The 20,639-nt window shown below is 43.3% G+C and overlaps 1 protein-coding gene across 1 annotated transcript in view; it reads left to right on the forward strand.

Moving 5' to 3' along the window:
* Positions 1–20,639, forward strand: part of LOC144799501 (hydroperoxide isomerase ALOXE3-like) — a 212,316-nt gene that overhangs the window by 94,110 nt on the left and 97,567 nt on the right. The window contains exons 2-8 of the mRNA XM_078670852.1: positions 9,864–10,068; positions 12,620–12,701; positions 13,120–13,239; positions 17,980–18,083; positions 18,196–18,368; positions 18,647–18,790; positions 20,363–20,566. Coding sequence (XP_078526978.1) covers positions 9,864–10,068; positions 12,620–12,701; positions 13,120–13,239; positions 17,980–18,083; positions 18,196–18,368; positions 18,647–18,790; positions 20,363–20,566 — 1,032 coding nt within the window. The remainder of the gene's footprint in view (positions 1–9,863; positions 10,069–12,619; positions 12,702–13,119; positions 13,240–17,979; positions 18,084–18,195; positions 18,369–18,646; positions 18,791–20,362; positions 20,567–20,639) is intronic.

Raw genomic sequence — 20,639 nt, forward strand, 5'->3', positions numbered from 1 at the left:
CCACCTCCGACAGACACCAACACTCTCCAAGTTCCTGAAAGACCTCAATACCTGGTTCTTCAACGAATCCCTGTGAACATCCAGGAGCAGTGCCCCCCCCCCCCCCGCCCCCCTCTGTTCCATGAGACCCCTTCTGGTGAGTAGCTGTGCTCTACCAACCCCTGATTGATTGATTGAGGACTATCTAATGAAGGCTACCTCAATTCCCATGTATTGCGCCCTCTCCTTCCATATTTTGAAATGTTTGTGGGGGGAAAACCCTGGAGAGGTAAATTGGCCATTCCATCGATATACAGTGGTCCTGTCCCTTTCTTCAACCCAGGAGTGGCCTGTGCAGGTAAGAGCGGTGTGGCCAGTTTGGGGAGAATTCGATAGACGACCACGAGGGGAAATTAAATAAATAATTAATTTTCCCTCATCGTCGTCTGTAAGAATCCCCTCCGCCCTCCTAACCCGCCCCACAGCTCTTACTTGCACATATTTTTCTAATTTAAAGCGATATCACTCTTTGCAACCAAACGGACAACCTAGGGTACCTATCACTGTCCAGATCCATGTGGATGTTCAGGAGGGACATTTTGGGATCACATGCACATTTCCAGCATAGATCAACACTTATCATTGATAAGATCTCCCACCCACAAAAAAACGGAACCTGTAACTCTCAGCTCAACACTGTGTGGATCCGGTCTCCATCCACTGTCATACAACGGAGACACGACAGTGTGTCAATGAAACCTCTCTTCCATTGTCACGGTCTTGTAAAGTATGTGAGATGCAGGTACTGCTGCTGATTGATACTAAATTGTGATGCCATTGGAGTTTCTCTCGGGGAAGCCAGTGCCTCCCACCAATCGCAGTCTGTTAGGGTGCCCAGGTAACTCTCCCATTCTTACCACAGCCGCTGAAACCTACTAATGATTTATACATGTAGGAAAATGTAGGAAAGTGTGTGTTCCAGCAACTTCTCACTTAGAACTTTAGCTTTCACTGGATTAAAGTCCGGTAAACCTATAAGCGCTTTAGTATACAGCATCAATGCATAGTAAAGTTGCAGGTACATCAAGTATTGGCTACAGTGATGGTGGAATTAAGTTTGAATCTTGGCAAAGGATTTTATGTGTGTCCTCTGCATCATGTACCCCAGTCTATAAATCCCAATTAAGTCCCATTTGTGGAAAAAACACTAATTGTGTAACTAGGGTCTATTCCCGGCCCACAATGGGGTCTCTTTAGTGAGCTTACTTTTCCACCCCAGGAGTTTGGCTGCAACATGCCATATCCCCATTACTGTTCTGGTGGCAGGTGAGAGATCATGGTGGGTTATTGTGGCACCAGAAAGCTATTTAGGAAACTGTATTTCCTGTATTGCACACCCTTCAGAGCAAAGGCCTGATATCCCTCATGCTTATACCACTACTCATTTAGGACTACAAGATGAGCAGCGATGTCAGCCAGGGGGTTCCACAGGGCTCTAGTCTGAGCCCTACCTTATTTAACATCTACATGGAACCCCTGGCATACATCGCGGAGGAATTTGGGGTGGGCATGGTCAGCTATGCTGACGACACCCAGTTGGTGTTCAAAATAACGCCAGACAGTAGAGACCTAGCTTCTAACTTCTCTAACTGCATGTTAAAGATAGCGACATGGATGAACGCCAACTGCCTCCGTTTAAACGGAGATAAAACAGAGGTACTGATAGTTGGGAAGGAGACCTCGGTCTGGTCGCAAGCATGGTGGCCTAGTGAATTGGGAGAAGTGCCCATGCCTGTAGAGAAAGTGAAGAATCTCGGAGTCATGCTTGACACCGATCTCTCAGGCAGAACTCAGGTAAACAAAGTGACAGGCAAATGCTATAGCACTTTAAAAGTACTGCGTAAAGTACTAGACCTTCTTCCAACCGAAGCAGGAAAGACCATAGTCCATGCCTTAATATCCCCCCATTTGGACTATGGCAATGCTCTCCTACTTGGTCTTAATCAAAAGAGTCTACACCAGTTACAGTGCATACAAAACTCTGTTGCACGACTGGTGCTTGGTCTCCCCAGGAGAGCATCCACTAAAAATGCGCTTGCCAAGCTTCACTGGCTACCTATTAAAGAGAGGATCATATTTAAAACTCTCTGCTATGCACATCGCATTGCCCAAAACAAAGGTCCTAGCTATCTGAAAGACCTCCTTACCATCCATAGGCCGGTCAGAGATCTCAGATCAGCAGGCATGATGCTATTTAAAATCCCTCGCATCACTAAAGCTAAAATGGGAGGAAAATCCTTCCGCTACTTAGCTACCAAGCTTTGGAATGCCTTACCGATACAGCTCCGGATGGAGCCATCGGAAACCAGGTTTAGAGCCAAACTCAAAACGCATCTATTTCCCACAGTTTAGCTCCTCTACCTGTTCTCTGGCTTCTGGACGGGTTGAACTTGCAGTCAGCGCGGGGACACACAGTTTTGTGCAGCCAGGCGCTCAATAAATGACTATTATTATTAGCTGTGTAGCAAGAAGCCCCATGAGCAGGAGCTATGCCCCCTTTGTATGTGGATTTGGAACATTTCTGTAGTGCAATTCAGTCAGCCCCTTTCTGCCAAGGAAAGCCCTGAAGGGAGGAATTAAGTTGAAGAAAGAAGCTATGGAGGTGTGTTGGGGTAATGTTGCAGTTGGTAAAGAAACTGTGGAAGTGTAACCATCTTAAATATCCACAAACAGCCCAAAAGGGAAAGGGAAAGTACCAACCATAACACTACATCAGTTGTAAGCATTTTTAAGTAGAGGCTGGATATTCACAGTCCATGCCTTCCGGGGCTCTCAACAAACAAATATGTCCAAGCAGCTATCCTAAGTTCACACCCCCAAACCATGTCGGGAGGTGGTGCATCTGTGAGAAATAGAGAGGATATTGTCTTATTTATGCACAGCCCCAAGAAATTACCAAAAGTGAGAAGAAACTAAATCTAGCTAGGGCCGTGCCATTGTAAATCAATCAAGAATACCAAGACAGTGTTGGCGTATAAGGCAACCCTATCCTTAATTCTTAGCGCCCAGTTAAAACCCTTCATCTGCAGATCAACTCTTATCCAATGTACCAGTGGTTCTATAGCTATGGTGAATAATAAGGGGGATTGTGGGCACCCCTTTCTGGTGCCAGGTTGCCCCCCAAAAGTCCCAGAAACGGCTTCACAGACCCTAACTGAGATCTGTGAAGAGCATCTGTATGCATTACCAGAACCCTGCTTGAAGTTAAGCTCCTCCAGAAGGAAAAATAGGTAATTCCACCCTAATGATTCAAACACTTTTTCAAAGTAAGCGACAAAGATCGCCTGGGGCCCGCAGCCAATTCGCCAATGCCAGTGCATTAAAGACTCTCCATATGTTATGTCTGGTCGCTCGGCCAGGTAAAAAGCCTGATCGATCCTTGGGCACTACTGAGCTGATACCAGTGGTAAAGCAACTAAACGAGTTGCTACGACTTTGGCAAAGATCTTTGTTTCCAAATTTAGCAGAAATAGCGGGAAGTAAAATGAGCAGGGTTCTAGGCAGTGGTTCGCTTGTGAATCACCATGAGCTCTGCCATCTGGAGGTCTGGCTGGGGCATACCTGTCGCGGCTGCCTCCAAGAGCTTCTGTCTCCAGGGCCAGTAAATCTATATGAAAGGCTTTGAAGAACTCCACAGGAAACCCATTGGGTCCAGTATTTTTCCCTATCTGAAGCTGTTGAAGGGACTTCACTAACTCTCCTTCTTCAAGCAACTTTCCAGTGATTCTTTTTCCTCAAGGCTTAATCGTCTCATGGGCAGATCACCGCCAAAATATTCTAAAGCCGCTATGTCCAGTCGTGTATTACGGGAATAGGATTTTTCATAGTAAATTCTGAATTCTAAGGCCATATTTGCATGACCCCTGATGTCTGTATCTGTGTCATTGTAGGAAGGTCATTTGGCAACTCTTTGCAACATATTAGCATTTGGAGCTTAACTGTCCTTTACTTTACTAGTCATTGATGGGTGCCCCTTTGGAACACCAATAAGGGATTGCTGACCTCCTCTAACTGAGTTTGCTTGAGGACCTCCTGAGTATGTAGTGGGTTCCGGAGAACGCTTTATGATGGCATGGCCCGATGTCTGGCCTTCAGTTCCATTGTCTGGGTTTCCAACTCTAACACTACCTGTTGCTGGCTCTGACCGAGTTAAATACATGGTAACTGATTATGTTATATCTTAGAGTGGCCTTGAATGATTCCCAAAGGACCTCTAATGAGGTCACTGAGTTTGTGTTATCTTGGAAAAAGGAGTCTACAGAATCAGAAAGATGCCGTCTGTGCTCTGGGTTGGTTAGTAACCATGTGTCTAGACATCAGTTCCACCTGCTGGCTTCAAGGCCCATCCCCCACAGGAGTACTATCTGAGATTGGTCAGACAGACCCTTCACCAGGATTTTGGCCCCAACAACTTTACGGATTTCCAAATTGGGAATTAAGAAGTAGTCTAGTTGGTAAAAGGGCCTATGGGTGCCACAATAGAAGGTGTAGCCGCGCTCACTGGGATGGAACGCCCTCCATGGGTCAGTGAGACCTAGCGCTCCATGAATTGGGAGAGTGGAGTCATCCCTGAGGTCAGCTCTTTTCTGTCCACTGAACTGTCCCACTCCCATTTGAGCACCCCATTGCTGCCCCAATCCATTATTGATGACTCTAGGGGTAACTACACCAGACCCACCCTTATAGTTTTAAGAAAGATCGTTGTCAAAGGCAAAAGGGCATTGAGACAAAGCAAGGAGAGTGGAGCACCATGTAGCAGGGAGAGGGGTGCACTGTGACGTAGGCCGTAAAAGCGACATATCTGCGCAACTTGGCGTACCACGGTTGGTTAAATTCAAATGGGAAGCTTTACCAGAGGAGAATGTCAATGCCTCATGATCCACTAGAGATAGGCTTTCGAAAAATCCATAAAGACAAGAAAGGGACATTTATTACTCAACAGGTAGGTCTCTTGGAGGAAAAGGACACCTGGAGTTCGGCGGCGTGCCGCTTGCAAGACTGCTTCTTATTTAACTCGGTCAAGGCCATTCACATTCCATGTGTGAACGCTCCCTAGACCAGCACCTACGTTATCACCACCTGCTTTCAGATCAACAAAAATTGTAATTGGGCCAGAAATTGAATTTAGGAAATATGGATTCCGGGTATGTCAGTGTCATGCAACAGAGATCAACAATAAAGGAAGAGAACTCAACAACCTCCCTCAACCCCCGTCACGTACACACACTTCCAGAACCTGAAGCATATCTTGTAGCATAGTCAAGGTACCAACTATCAACAAGAAACACCAAGATAAACACACTATAAAGGGGAGCACTGAAAAATATTAAAGTACCTGAAACATTAAAAAAAGAACGGTCAACAAACGTCCAATATGTGTCCAAATATAAGTTCATTCTCCATTCAGTCCATAGAGATCACTTGAGCGAATGTCTGTTATGCAAAATTGTATTCTTCAAAATACATTCTCAGCTCAGCCAACGCATTTCATCCAACTAACAGGACTTCATCAGGGCTGTGAATAAACATGCAAAAACACCCATTAGGTTAAAACATTTAAAATACTTCTCCCAATATACAAACACCCCTTAACAGTGTTATGTACATCAAAATAGAGAATGAATTTTAAATAAACATACATATTTTTTCTAAATTACAATATTTGTATAAATGTGAAGACTCCATTCCACAAGGAACAGAAATTTTGAAGTTCATTAAATCAATCGTCTATCGAAAGATCTCCCACATTATTTAATTGATCATCTCGTAATGACAGAGGACCTCGTGTACAAGGTAACTTAACAAGGATAAACCAAAGAAGCATATGAATATACACATATCATTCTCATTACAAATCCTTCATTTCCAGAAACATGCCCATTGTGTTCAAGAGACTACACAAAAAATGTGTTATCCATATTACATTAGGTGCATTCAGCAAATAATATTCAACAATTTTAAAAAAGCGACCTACCACAATAAACATCGGTAATATAAAAAAAAACGATGTTGCTACTTACATGCTATTATTAGTGGTCTAATCAAAATGTCTACTTTCCAGGTACCAAAGTTTCCATATTCCTTGCTTATTATACTTCAGCAAAAAAGCCACATATAGTCAAAAAGAATTGACCACCCAAGTTCCTGAAACAAACATACACATGTGTCAAAATATTCGCACCACTATACAAACATCTACATGCTTATAATACACAATCAAACAAACACATTTCCCTCACCCCAACAAATTCTAACCAAGCGAATTCAAAACACTCACTCCCATCATTTCATTAGCAATAACTGTCCCTTCTCTCACACAACATCACTTCCACTTATAAAACTCACCTTCTATACGGCAAAACATCAAATCATCCATCCTAAAGTATACTACGCCACTGACGCCACCTTAGACCGGCTAATCCAAAAATTCTGGAAACAAACAGACACGTACATCAAAATATTCACACCACAATACAAATATCTACACACTCATAATGTGCCATCAAACGAACACATTTCCCACACCGCAAAAAAATATAACCATGCAAGGTGACGCAAGGTAACACAAGTGCTTAAATCAGAGTTAGTGAGTCACCTTGCTGTGTTTAGTAAATCTGGAGCAACGCAAGGCAGTGCAAGTCACTGCCTTGTGTTACTTTGTGTTGTGGTATTCCATGGGTGGAGCATGGAAGTTTCTGCACATCCACCCATGGTTTTTGGAGCATTCCCAGATTTGCTAACACTAATACACCTGGGAATGCGATAAAATGTTAAGCCCTCCCAGGTGAGGCGTACCGAGGAGAAATATCAATCATTCAATTAATTTGTATTTGTATAGCTCAGCTCTTCACCCACAAGGGTATCCAGGTGCTGGGTTGCTGGGCTCAGTCGAAAAGCCAGGTCTTGAGTCTCTTTCTGAATTCCTCCAGAGAGGCTGGTGTCTGGAGGGGGAGCCAGTTCCAGGACTTGGTGGCGAGGTAAGAGAAGCAATGAGCTCCACTTTGGCTTTAGTGGATGTGTGGTGTCTGTGCAAGAGTGAGGGAGGCAGAGCAAAGGTCTCTGGAGGGTTGGTTGAAGTTCAGGCGGAGGATGATGTATGCTGGTCCTTGATTGTGGAGGGATTTGTAGGTGTGTGTCAGCATCTTGAGTTAGTATCTTTTCTGAACGGGGAGCCAGTGGAGGTTCCTGAGGTGCGGGATTATATGAGGCCGTTTGGGTAGGTTGAGGATGAGCCTGGCCGCTGAGTTCTGCATACCTGGAGTCTCTTCATGAGTTACGTATTGGTTCCTGCATACAGTGTGTCACGTAGTTCAGCCAGCTGGTGACTAGGGCTTGAGTGACGATTTTACTTGTTTCGATGGGGAGCCATTTGAAGATCCTTTGGAGTGTGCAGAGAGTGTGGAAGCTGGTGTAGGCGACTGCGTTGACCTGTTGTTTCATGGTGAGTCTGCTGTCCAGGATGATGCCAAGGCCTTAGGTGTGAGGGTGGGTCTAAGATCCGCAGGCCACAAGGTGCCATTCCACGGGGAGGCTTTATTGCCAAAGATCAGCACTTCATTCTTGTCCGTGTTGAGCCTCAGAGAGATGGTCCTCATCCAGTTGGCGACATTCGTCATGCATGGTGAACGGGTCTGCTGAGAGTGAGAGGATGCACTGGGTGTCGTTAGTGCACGATAAAATGTTGAAGTCATGGGTTCTGACTGTGTTGATCAGGGGTGTCATGTAAGAATTGAAGCGAGTGGGCCTGAGGAATGAACCTTGCAATGCTGCAAATGGTCCTCTTTGGTTCTAAGGCGAAGCATGGTAGTCGGATTTTCTGTGTTCATTCTGTGCGGAAGGATGCGATCCATCTGAGGGCGTCTCCCTGGATCCCAATGTTGTGGAGTCTCTCAATGAGTGTGTGTTGGGATACAGTGTCGAAATCTGTGAAGAGGTTGAGGAGGATCAGGGCCACTGATTGGAGGAGGATGCAGACTTCGGTAGTGGCTGCAATCAGGGCAGCCTCAGAAAATATTATTTCTGTTCATTATTTCCTCTTTCTATATATGATGCATTCTGCAGTACACCTAGAAACAGGAAAATGCCTTTGAGGATTGTTTTCGTACAGGAAGGTGCCTTCCTGAACAAAAACAATCCTGCCACTAATGCAGGCACCCTTTCAAGGGTATTTTACAATGCAGTGCACATGAACAAAAGAGCTTATTCAGTCTTGTTATATTTCTTTCAATCCTTTATTTTCAAATTTATATAAGATTCCACAAAAAAAGGGGTCAGCCAACTCGTTTTGTTCAGTTTGGTAAATAGCCAAGAGAACTTCTTCAGGGCTCTTTGAATCAAACAAACAGACTTAGTAGTCTTCTGCATAAGTCAATTCACAAACTGGAACAAAAAGAATCATTCGCCCGAAGATTATCTACAAAACAGCATCAAGTCAACTTAATAAATGACCATAGAATGATGATAAAAAAATCAGAGAGATAAGTGCCCTCAGTCCCCAGTGGGAAGATTTCTGCCTTGATACGCGGTCACAAACGCCTCCCAGCCAGCACCATCCCCTTTCAAGGGTGCCTGCATTGGCTCCTGGCAGCCACAAGTTCATCAGCACAGAGAGAGGGAGAACAGGAATGTGCCATTTGATAGTACATATGACACATTTCCTACTCTCTCCATTTGACGCATTGCAGTCCAGCAAACTATCTTGCTTGTTGTGCCAAATGTTGATAAATCTGGGCCTGGAAGTGTAGAGTGGCTGAATCAAGACAAGCTGGCTTTGGCAATCCTGGCACTCGGCATTACTGGTGGTGTACTGTCAAACATCCTGTGAGCATTGGTAAGCACTCCTAGCATAGCTGAGGAAACAGAACTAGATTGATGTAGTAAATTAAGAATGGGTTGGGGTTTATGGTGCTACGAAACATGATTCAAATCCATGGGGTGACTTGACGTCGCCAAACATGGCAAGCTGGCTACAAGGGATGGCCTGGTATGGATTATGTACGATAAGCTCCCCGAATGTTTAAGAACATAGGGGTGCATGGCAGGCTTGCTTCAAATGGGTTAAGTAGGTTTGATGGAAATACCAGGTATGAGGATAATTTGGTGGATTGGCCTTTAAAAGCACATGCTTGTTTCTGTCTTTAAATTGTTGAATAGTTTATTTGGTTTAGATTTGTTCTAATGAAATTTCAGTACTGAGAATGGGCAGCCATTGGGTAGAGACCAAAGAAAGCACAGCAGAACACAAAAGGGCTAACGGGTAAGCCAGGTGGCAGAGGAGAAGGGTTCAGACAGGGCATAAGCTACAAAGCGGGGAGTGGGATCCTTGTGCCAGAAAGCCCCTTTAATGCCTGCACTGCCGATGTCATTGTGTGACAACGTCACCCCAAACTAAGATACTCCCATGCCTCCATGCACAAAAGAAGATCAATGCACAAGGCAAGGAATGGATGCTTCACCATCCTTGCAAAACAATGGAAGCTGTAATTTTGCACTGTAAGATGTGTGGCGCAATGTAAGCAATTTTGGGAAGAATACACCATCTACTGCTATTGAGGGGTCAGTTTCTTGAATGACAAACTCCATAGATTTAAGGATAAGTTTTCAAAATGACTAAAATACAAATACATTTTGAAAACAAAACTTAATATCAAGTCATGGCCTGCACAAAAACCTTAATGCATCCTGAATAATCCTTTGCTTGTTGTGGTTTGCTTTGATGTTTCATGACGAGTTAAGGTTTTTCACTTTGCCACTTTGTGGTATGTGCTTGTGTTTTTTCCATTTCATCACAGACCCATCCCACAATTTCTCTTTGTGCTCCTCAGGTGGGCAAGTACAATGTGAAGGTTGAACAGGACCTGGGCCAGGTACTGCTGGTTCGCCTCCAAAAGGAGCCCTTCTCAATCTTCCCCCAGGACAGCTGGTACTGCAACGAGGTGACTGTTGAACCCCCTAGTGGGAAGTCCCTCCGCTTCCCGTGCTACCGCTGGATCGAAGGCTACATAACCGTGGAGCTCAGGGAAGGAACTGGTAAGACCACAGCCATGAAGACCAGGGCATGGTGCACTTGATCCTGGAAAATTTGTGAATCTTTGCCTCTGCCTTTGCTTTAGCCAAGATGTTCTTTATGATGTTAGTCAAGGATGGTGAGCCGTGCTTGACGTTATGTGCCATGGAGGGAACTGACTTCCTACATCTCACATGGTCATGCCCTCAGATTCAAACTTAATGGTGGGAGGTCGAAGAAGCATTAACACTAATGACTGAACACACTCTAGTACTCACACCATTGGTAGCGGTGTTGGGCCACACAGGAGAAGTGGTGGATTGTGTGTTGATGGGGGAAAGGATCAGCACTGAAATTCAAAGATTGGCTACAAGACTTAACATATTGTAAGGATCAGCTGCTCACATGCTGAGTTGCTGCCACCTTGCTCTAGACCCAGGGATATATGGGGACCAGTATAATCCTACCTTCTAACCTAGGAGCAAGACAATACAGAGGACTACATTCGAATGCAGTAGCTCAAAAGGCACGCCCTACAAACCTCTATTACTGAGAGCCTATGTACTCTGCTGTTGGTATAGTTCCCCCATCAATACAACGCTCCGTGCACCTGTATGGGAAAAAATCACGTTCATCAGAATTCCATAGATATTGCGGATGCATTGTATCTCACACTTTTTACCTACTGGTCATTGCTTTGCCTGTAGAAGGCTCTATTGTCTCTTGGTGCATTGGTTATGGGAGAATGAGGCTTTGATACATATCTATTGCACAAGATAATAAGATATGATGTGGCACAAGATTGTTTTCAATGTTGAATTGTATCCCTGGATTATTACTTTTGCACAAATCAAGGATGAATATATCATTTGTGAGATTAACAAAAACTATCAATAAAAAAAAAATAAGAATAAGCTGAAGTCTTTATGTTGACTCCTCAGACCTTCGGGTCACAAGGAGACCCTTCAATTCCCATGGATTCTTGCTTGGATCATAGAAGTATTGGACGAGATCTGGTGAAATATGGCCACTAATGATATTAACTGCTGTGAGGTAATTCCCCACGATCATGAGACATTGGCTAAATTCAGCACAAAGTACATTGATGAGGAAATAGGCGTGAGTGTAGAATATAGGTGCATTTTGGTGGTTAAGGGAAGTTTAGACTGTGGAGCAAACCAAGACTGTGCACCATTAACAACCAACATTGCACAGGTATTTCATTGAGCCATTAACTGGGTTAAGACAGAAAAATGCTGGTGTGGCTCTGGGTAGAGAGGTTAGAGTTGTCTGAGTAGAATAGCATTAGCTTGGCAGTGGTTAAATAGGCAAGCACTAGGAAGGTGTATGCTACACTGGATAGCATTGCATGGTACTGGATAGACAAAATAGTATTGAGGTGACATTAGGCAGATAGGATGGTGTTGGGTAAATGGGATGCCATTTAGTAAATTGGATGGCTTAGATAAATAAGTTGGGGTTGGAATAGTAAAGGTTAAATATTGCAGCCCATAGTAATGCACTGTATCAGCCATTAAAGGCCTGCTACAGTGTTATGGGCCCAAGCGGAAGGCAAGGGCCTATTACAAGGTGGCTGGACTTTGAAATTAATGGCTGGAATAGCCTTCTATAGCAGTAGATTAGGCTATTTGAACATTCCACCACTTGAAGGCAGAATATCCTATAACAGCATTGTACCCCACTGCTAGGGCACTCAAAGTTGCTGAAGGCCCTATTCCAAGTCACAGGCCAAAGCCATGAGCAAACGCCTATAACTACGTAGGGGACGTTTGAAAACGGGTATAGCCAGTGGTTGGAATGTTCTAATAGCATTATAACCCTTTTGCGTCTGAGGGTGATAAAGTTCTTAAATAAACAGGGAGAAATAGAAAAACAAACATTGAAATGTTGGAGCAGAAGATCAGTAGGAACCAATGTTGGCCCGAGTCAATTCATTGCCTTCATGGGAGCTCTCACCAGTCCAATGTTCTATGTTCTCAGGAGAATGGTATTTAACAGGAACACGCTAGGATGACATTGAGACAGTAGCTTTATTGTGTGGTGGCCCTGGCTAAATAAGGTAGCATTTGATACATTGGTTAGTGCTGTTGTGATGTCACTAGTTAAGTCTGATAGAGCTGGGTGAGCAGGATAGCATTAGGATGGCACTCGGTAAATGGGATAGCGTTAAGATAGTGTATTATAATTAGGAGAGCACCGGGATGGCTTTGGATAGAATAGTGTTGAGGTGGCACTGGGTAAGAATAGTGTTTATTTAATGTAATGGTGCTGGGTAAATGGTTTGGAGTTGGGATGGTACAGATGAAATACAATACTGGCATTGTGGTATTGGGTAGGATAGTCTTGGGACAGCATTGAGCAAAGTAGGTTATCTTGGGTTCAGGTTCAAGGCTTCCTTGTGAGATGTCACACATGTTCATGGCCACTAGTCGCCTATGTTGGATTCAGCCCCTAATATTGGTGAAAGTACATATTGAGTACAAGGCAATAGGGTGACATGTCCTTCTTATAGTCAACCATCATCCCTTTCCTAACATTGTGATATTCTTTTAGCTAAATTCATCTATGAAGACGACCAGCCCCTTCTTTTGCAACATCGAGAAGTTGAGCTGAAGAAGAACCGGGATTCTTTTCGGTAAGGCAAGTCTAGGGTTAGCAGGGGCAAGTCCGAGAGCATCCCTTTATTTGGGGTGTTTTGTAGCTGTGGCCTTTGAATTAGTAGAAATGGATGGTCTGTCATCTGTTTTAAGTTTATATTTCTCTGCTAAAAAATACCTGGTTTGAGTGATTATTTTTTACCCAAAGTTTTATTGATATTCTAACAACAGTACCAGTCTTGCCTGTAAAAACCTACTTCGTTGGTATCCCTAAATGACAATAGGGTTTGTTACAAGGAGAAGAGTTTGGACTGGGCAATGTATGATCATTCTAGCTGCAAAGGGTAACGTTTATGGGTGTTTTATATGTAATGCAAGTAGCTCTTATTTTGAACCTGAATAAATATTGTATTGCAAAATGAATGTTAAGTGTAATCTTTTATTGCAACTCTACAGGTGGAGGGCTTACCCCGGTGCTCCTTGGAAGCTAGATGTCAAGAGTATAGACGATTTGAACAGCGATTTTAAGTTCTCCCTCATGAAGATGAGCAGTCTGGGGCTGACTCGTGAGGCAGCGTAAGTATTACCTAAAGGGGTAGATATAAGAAAAGTATCCTGGTAGAAGATAGGTCTTTAGAGGTAGAGGTGGGAGGCTGGGGAGAGGCGGTGTGCAGCACTGGGGCTCCAATCTATGAAGCCATTTAGCATTTCTTAACGGACCAAATCGCTATTTTGGCCTGTTAAGAAAGGCTAAATGGCCTTTTTAGATGTACAAACAGCCAAAACTGCTTGCAATTTACAATTTCTACACTGTAGAAATTGCAAATTGCAATAGCGATTTAGGGATTGCAAATAGGGATTACCTACTTGCAATTCCTAAAGCACATGTACAAAGCATTTCCTAAATGCGAATTGGGCATTTAGGAAATGCAATTACCATCGACTTCAAGACAATGGTAACCATGTGCAAAATAAAAAAATGCAATAAAAATGCAATCTTTTTTATTGTGACATGAAGCACACATATGCCCCTAGCAAATGCAAACCATATGAAATGCAAACCATTTCGTATTTCGCCCATTGACGGTAATGCAATGGCATTTCCTATTTGTGATTCCCTAATAGCGATTCCTAATCGGTAGGTATGACTATTAGTGACTCACAAATTTTTTACATATCCATTTGCATCTCTCAAACAGCAATACCTACAGAGTCGCTATTTAAGAAATTCAAACGGGAACCTTAGTACATCTGCCCCTTGATGCTGTGTAAATGTGTAACTTTGGGTGGCCACATGCTACTAGGAGAAAAAATTCTTTGTCGATATTAAAATCCAAATTGACAATTCAGAGGCTAGCACGTCAAGAGACTAAGGGCCTGATTACGGCTCAGGTGGACAGGGTTTTTCCGTCACAAACCAATTTAAAATTCCATTATATCCTATAGAACTTGTAATGTGTTGGACCGGATATCCGTCACATTTGTGAAGTAGTATCCAATCTGCCAAGATCCAAATCAGACCCTAAGTTTTAGCTCAACCTAGTAAAGAGGCGGTCACATAACTTCAATGATGAGATCCCTCCAGTGACTCCCGTTTGATTTTGGAATTTAATGAAAGATTTTAAGCACCATACCTAAAGCTTACTTGAGCAGAGGTAGTGGTGAGTGAACTTTAAATTACTCTTGGGTATTCTGGCGAATTTGCATAGATTTTCAATTGTCAAAGAAGTACAAAGCTCCCATTATTTCCCCCAGGCAGATGTAGTTGTAAAGGAATATAAATGTGGGAAAGGAACTGTTTGGAAACGTGGATGCTACCCTTCAATGCCTAAGAAATGTGTAGTTTACCTTTACTTTGAGACATTATTAGATTTGTTGAATCGATCTTTCTTGGTAAGTGTGCGGCTTGGTGAAAACGTGAGAAACAAGATGTACTCCTAAATGAAAAAGAAGGGAGTGAAAATGAGCTACAAAACCAATTCTATCTCTCATTTTCTAAGCAAAGCACATAGCATTTTAAGTCTGTGATGAAAACATTTACTTTTAGGTAACCCTGGGCGAAGCACTATGCTACGCTCGTGTAGTTTGCGAAGTTTGCGCTACTTCGTACTACGCGAATTGCACATAGTACAGTGCAAACAACCGTAGCAAAGCGTAGCATAGCGTAGCATCGCGGTCTTTTTTTGCTTGCTCGTGGTCCTCAATATCAAGTTGGTGATCGCGAGTGAACAAAATGACATCCCAGTGAGACTTTTTCCTCGTTCGCGATCAGCAACATCAAGTTGCCGATCGCGAGCATGGAAAATAAACATCCCGGCGAGATTCTCAACGCGGGAAGGTCAGGTTTCTCATTGTGAGTGGTCGCGTATGCTCGCGACCGCTAGCGATGAGAAACTACAAAAAGTCCGCTTTGAGAAAGCTGCCGCCCGAGTAAAAAATCTACTAGAGCGGCAGAAAACGACAGCCCGCACTGTGCAAGATGCTGTTTTCAATGATTGCACAGTGCGGACAAGCATCCGGCATTGTGCAATCATCGCAAACAGCGCACTATGCAGTTCGCGTAGTGCTACGTGCAGTTCACGTAGTGCGAAGTGCACTTCGCGTAGCTACGCGTAGCAGTTCTATGCGAATTACGCCCAGGGTTACTTTTAAGTAATGCAGGCTGCAAGCGCTTCCTCGGCTCGGTTAAAGCTCGTCTGGCCAGAGCAGAGTACGAATCCCAAGAAATTCAAACTTCAGCGGTGAACAAATGGCAGTGGTGATTTAGTTCGGGCAGCCTCTTCGGGTTTGACTTTTCAGAACAAATCCAAATTTGTTGGCGCAGTAGCATATGCAGCTGCCAGTAGGTGACTTTTTGGGACATTCGCTTAAAGGATACGTTTTTGAACACTTCAACGTTAATTAACGTAAAGGCTGCAGACAGAAGGAACTTGTTGCAGACAAAGTCTCCTAGTGCAGGAGTGATGGGAGTTGTAGTTCCCAACTCATATCTTATGCGTGTTTGCCAAAATTAGATTACATTTAGGAAATTGCTTAAGACAGCCTTATTTAGGCAAAAATTAAATCAATTCAAATGAGAGCAATACGGAGTAATACTGTTTTCCTAGTATCTGCATGATAACATCAATTGGGTACACTAAACATGCTCATTTCACTGCAAGTCAACAAAAGGCTCACAGCTATAGAGGTTTGGTCCCATAAAAACATAAAAACGTATCTGACTGAGCGCAGTAAACCAAGTTGCATCTTCTTCACCAAGGAAGTGACTCCAGTGTTAAGCGCCACCCACCACCACCGGTCACAGATCAAAGAATGCAGAAGGAAGACCTACCCAACTGCAGAATAAACTCTATCTGCCAGTACCCTTCAAGGGCCACTCCTTTCTGCTCTACTTTCTTAGATCTGCCTAACAACTGTTTTAGCTTTTTCCCCAGTCTCCTGTTTAAAAAATAAATAAAAACTCATAATAAAAATTCAATAAACAGAGGCTTGTGGTACACGCCCTTCAGCCATTGGCCTATTCAAGTGTTGCTCACATTTTGCTTCCACCACCACAGCATACAACATAGGCAATGAGCCAGCCCACTTCATCCATTGGCTAACTTGAACTGTGACCTGTCCCATTTTTCCTGATCATATGTGTACAGTCTCCTGAGAAGTCGACTTCCGCACCTGGGCTTGTGTGCCTGGGCTGCTGTGCCACTCCTTTATTTATTTTGTATATTTTTGCCATATTTGTTTGCTTGTGTCACAAAAGAAAAAAAAGAATGTACACTTGCCAAGGCCAGACCAATGCTTTCTTACTTTTACTAATCAATGCCCCTTCCCATCTTTCCCCAGTTAGATCCCACAAGACTATACTTCACACAGAGTCTGAGCTAACGCCTTCCAAATACTTTGTCAAATGCACAAACTACTGCGCTGCACATGTAGAAAACATCAATGCGCTGGAGCACCTTCAAGTGTTTAAGAGGTGGACAGTTCTGCTCTATAGACTTCAATAAATAAATATGTCTACACATAGATTCAATTACAGTAGTCATAAGAGCAGCATGGACCTTGAATTCTACAGCATCAATACTGAGGGGAGGAGCTCTGCTAGGTATGCACGCTAATCTAATCCTATCCAGCACAACTTGCAACCGGGGTAAGGGTATGTTACCACCACAGTGTGAGCCAAATATGACAACATAAATTTGGATGACAATATGTCACAGAGCAGAATGCCGCAACATATTTCTTGGCTACTTCTCCAGGAAGAGCATAATGGACACACATCACAATATGCAACAGACTAGATCTAGACTAAGAAAGCAAAGAGTTGAGGTTCTTCAAAGCCTCAAAACAAAGTGTTGCACCCAGGTAGCATTGGGATACAGTTCCATAGTTTTGAGCCCTGGTTTGGTGATTCCTTCCTTGGAAAGAATGTTCATCTGCAGTTCTACAGCAGTAATGCTGAGGGGAGGAACTCTGCCAGAGACACAGCAATCTCCCTATGTCCTGCACATCCTGCAGTCTGGGTATGGGCATGGCAGGTAAGCTTGTTGCACTGTCCTGCATCCCTGCAACCATTGATGCAGAACCTGAGAAGGGGATTGATATCTGGTACCTGCCACTGGGGTTGCTGGTGCGGATCAATATCTGATACATGGCACCGGTTTCTATTAGGCGAGTGTTTATGGAAGGTACCTGGCACCGGGTTCCATTTAGAGAATCTATATGCAATATTAGACATTAGGATCTCTGAACCAGATAGCTGATATCTGAATAATGTTGTATGTCTGGGATGCCAAAACAAGTTGTTGTGCAGAGAGTCCGGTAACTTTACAATATTGCGCTTTATAGTAAATGTAGATCATTTTACAAGATTTTAGAGAGCATTAATTGACAATTGAAGATTTGTATAACTATGAGATAATATATTGTGATATATTCGGTTGACAAATTGAATTTAAATGTCTGTTTTTATTCACAGTTAACATACGCTGTAAAATTGCTATGGTTTAATTAACTAAACAACAACCTTTACTTAAAAAAAAAGACTGTGTTCTGTGGACACTGTGTCATAAGGACCACATGTTTCTCCTCTCTCTCACCTGTTCCCACATATAAAACAGCTCCTTTGTGAAGATGATGTATTACTGTTTCAGCAGAAAACTACATAGTTGGCCTGGTTCTTTGGCTTTGCATAATACTTTGTGGTCTCCGTTGATTGCTACATAACAATAAACTATAAGACGACGTAAATGACCAGGGGATGGTGTCTGGAATTGAACGGGATGGTCATCTTGTTCTGTTTCTTCTTGTGATGCTCAGGGTCATGGAGCTGAAGCTGAAGGGCCTGCTAAATCTACACGAATCCTGGAAGGCTTTTGAAGACATTGAGAGGGTTTTCTGGAAAAAGAAGACAGAAGTCTCAGGTATGAGAGCCCTCACTACTTCTATCGCTGATCTGGATCTTGCCTTTCAGCAATCTTTTAAGGATGATTCTGCTCACTAGTTTCTCACTCTTCTGTTCACTCCTTCTCTTAGAGTATGTGTCTCATCACTGGAAGGAAGACCCTTTCTTCGGCTACCAGTTCCTGAATGGGGCAAACCCATCGCAGATCCATAAGTGCACCACAATTCCAATCAACTTCCCGGTGACAGATGAGATGGTTAAGCACTCCTTAGGAGACCAAACCAGCCTCCACGATGAGCTGCAGGTAGGAATGTCTAGATATGGCAATGGGTGAAAAGGTCTTTGATAGGATATTCATGTCAGACTACAACCAGATGTTGTAGTGTGACAGGCAGGATTCTTACTGTGTCTCAAAAATACTTTCCCCTGTTCAATGTGGCCATGAGCTGAAGACTGGAAGAGCTTTGTGAGGCCTAGAATTTGGTCAATGTATCTGCATTACCCCCATGTTCAACAGAGGAGTCCTTTTACACAACTTGCCTAATTCTATATCCTCTTTCTCACTTTTTCTGTGTTTTGCAGAAAGGCAACATCTTTATTACGGATTACAAGGTCCTTGAAGGGTTTCCTGCTAATGTGATCCAAGGTGTCCAGCAGTACATCGCAGGCCCCATGTGCCTCCTCTACAGAACCCCAGCCGATGAGATCATTCCCATCGCCATCCAGGTAACTAGCAGCATCCTGGCCTCCCCTAAGGGACAGGCTGTGTTGGGTACTCACTCACTACAAATCACAAAGGCCTTCAGGTCACTCATCATCCGGTGTCCTGTAGCATAGGAGACACTAAATTACTAAAGGTGGCCTAAGTGTTCTATATCACCCGAGCAAGACCCGTCCATGCCTGGGCTTTCCTTTCTCGACTCTTTGAGATACGATTTTTGTTTCTTGTCCACTTCATTTAATCCAAGCGAACCAAGGTGACAACTCACATAATTCACTTTCACTTAAAAACATTTGCGTTGTGTAGGGTATATAAGCATTACAATTTAGGATGAATAAAAACACTAAAGACTAAGGGCCTGATTAGATCTCAGCGGATGGGTTACTCCATCCCTACTGGGATGGATATCCCGTCCGCCGAAATATAAATCCCATTATATCCTACAGGATTTATATTTTAACGGACTCTGTATCTGTCGTTGTGATGGAGTAACCCGTCCAATGAGATCTAAATCAGGTCACAAGTCTGTCTCAAATTCATTGAAAGTCACATAGATTTAAAAACTGGCCTAGATTTGAAGATATTCTATAATTGTAATTGCAGAAGACCAATTTCAAGAAGTAATCTTCCACTTAGAAGATAGTGCAAAGCTATTGATCAGTCTTTATTATTTGTTTTAAAACACTGCATGATAAAAGATCATCAAATCTTGATTAAAGCATGAAAACATGAGCCAGGTTTGGAGTACAACATGCCGCCCCACCCAACAGGGACAATAAGAAAATATTTTGTTACTTAGTAAATTCTCAGATTTCAGAAATACACTGGTTAGTACTTTGAAAATAAAGTCCCTCCCACCGCTAGTAGGCAATGCTTCGGAGAGAGGGGTTCTGTCTTTATCTCATAAATATCCACAAGTGTTTCTTTCCAGTATTGTCACAATTCTCTCTGACCTTTTCATACAAGAGTGCAGAAGCCAGGTGTGATATGGTAGGTTCAGATTGCAGACTCCTGACAGGAGTAGACACCATTGTCCCTAGTACATATTCCAAGTCATGTTCTGGTTTGTTAAATAAAACTCTAGACTTATCTGGCCACCCTACTATGTGGAGCAAATTGTTATGCGAAGAATTCCCAAGCAGAAGTAACAAGCGTGTAAGCAGTCATATCTCAGAGCTTGTGTACCCCAGAAGGGTTTGCCCACCCCTTCCTACTGTTTTCTCAGAAGGCCACAAACCAGAACCATGCAATCCTGAACAAATTCTGCAAGGGTATTTTTCTAAATGAAATTAACCTGCTTGGCATCTTAACACCCAAGATGGATTTATATTGCCTTGTGTTCTTTCTATGGCACTTTTGAGGCAGGCATGGTAAATCCAGAAGCTCTTGATCCATGCCAGGTTTTCAGGAAAACCATGAACCATGTAAACAATTTCCATTTTGATTCATTGTGGGTGTCCATAAAAACTGGATGTCCAAGCACAGTGTAGCAGTGACAAGTGCCTGGACTTCTGATCATTGCCTCTTCTTTATTTGACCAATATTGCATGTGGTTAATCTTTTCTCCTCTCCTGCAGATCAGTCAAACCCCAGGGACAGAAAGTCCAATCTTTCTGCCCAGCGACTCCGAGTGGGACTGGATTCTGGCCAAGATGTGGGTACGCAATGCTGACTTCCTGGTTCAACAAGGACACACACACTACCTGAGCACACATCTCATCGCTGAGGTGATGCTGGTCTGCACTCTGCACCAGCTGCCTTCCTGCCACCCTGTATATAAGGTAAGGGGCAGTACTGGGAGTACAGGAGGGTGAAACAGTTGGAAGATCTCTGTCGCGGAAGAGTGTCTTTCTT

The sequence above is a fragment of the Lissotriton helveticus genome, chromosome 12 (assembly GCF_964261635.1).
Source record: "Lissotriton helveticus chromosome 12, aLisHel1.1, whole genome shotgun sequence".
NCBI classification, from domain to species: domain Eukaryota; kingdom Metazoa; phylum Chordata; class Amphibia; order Caudata; family Salamandridae; genus Lissotriton; species Lissotriton helveticus.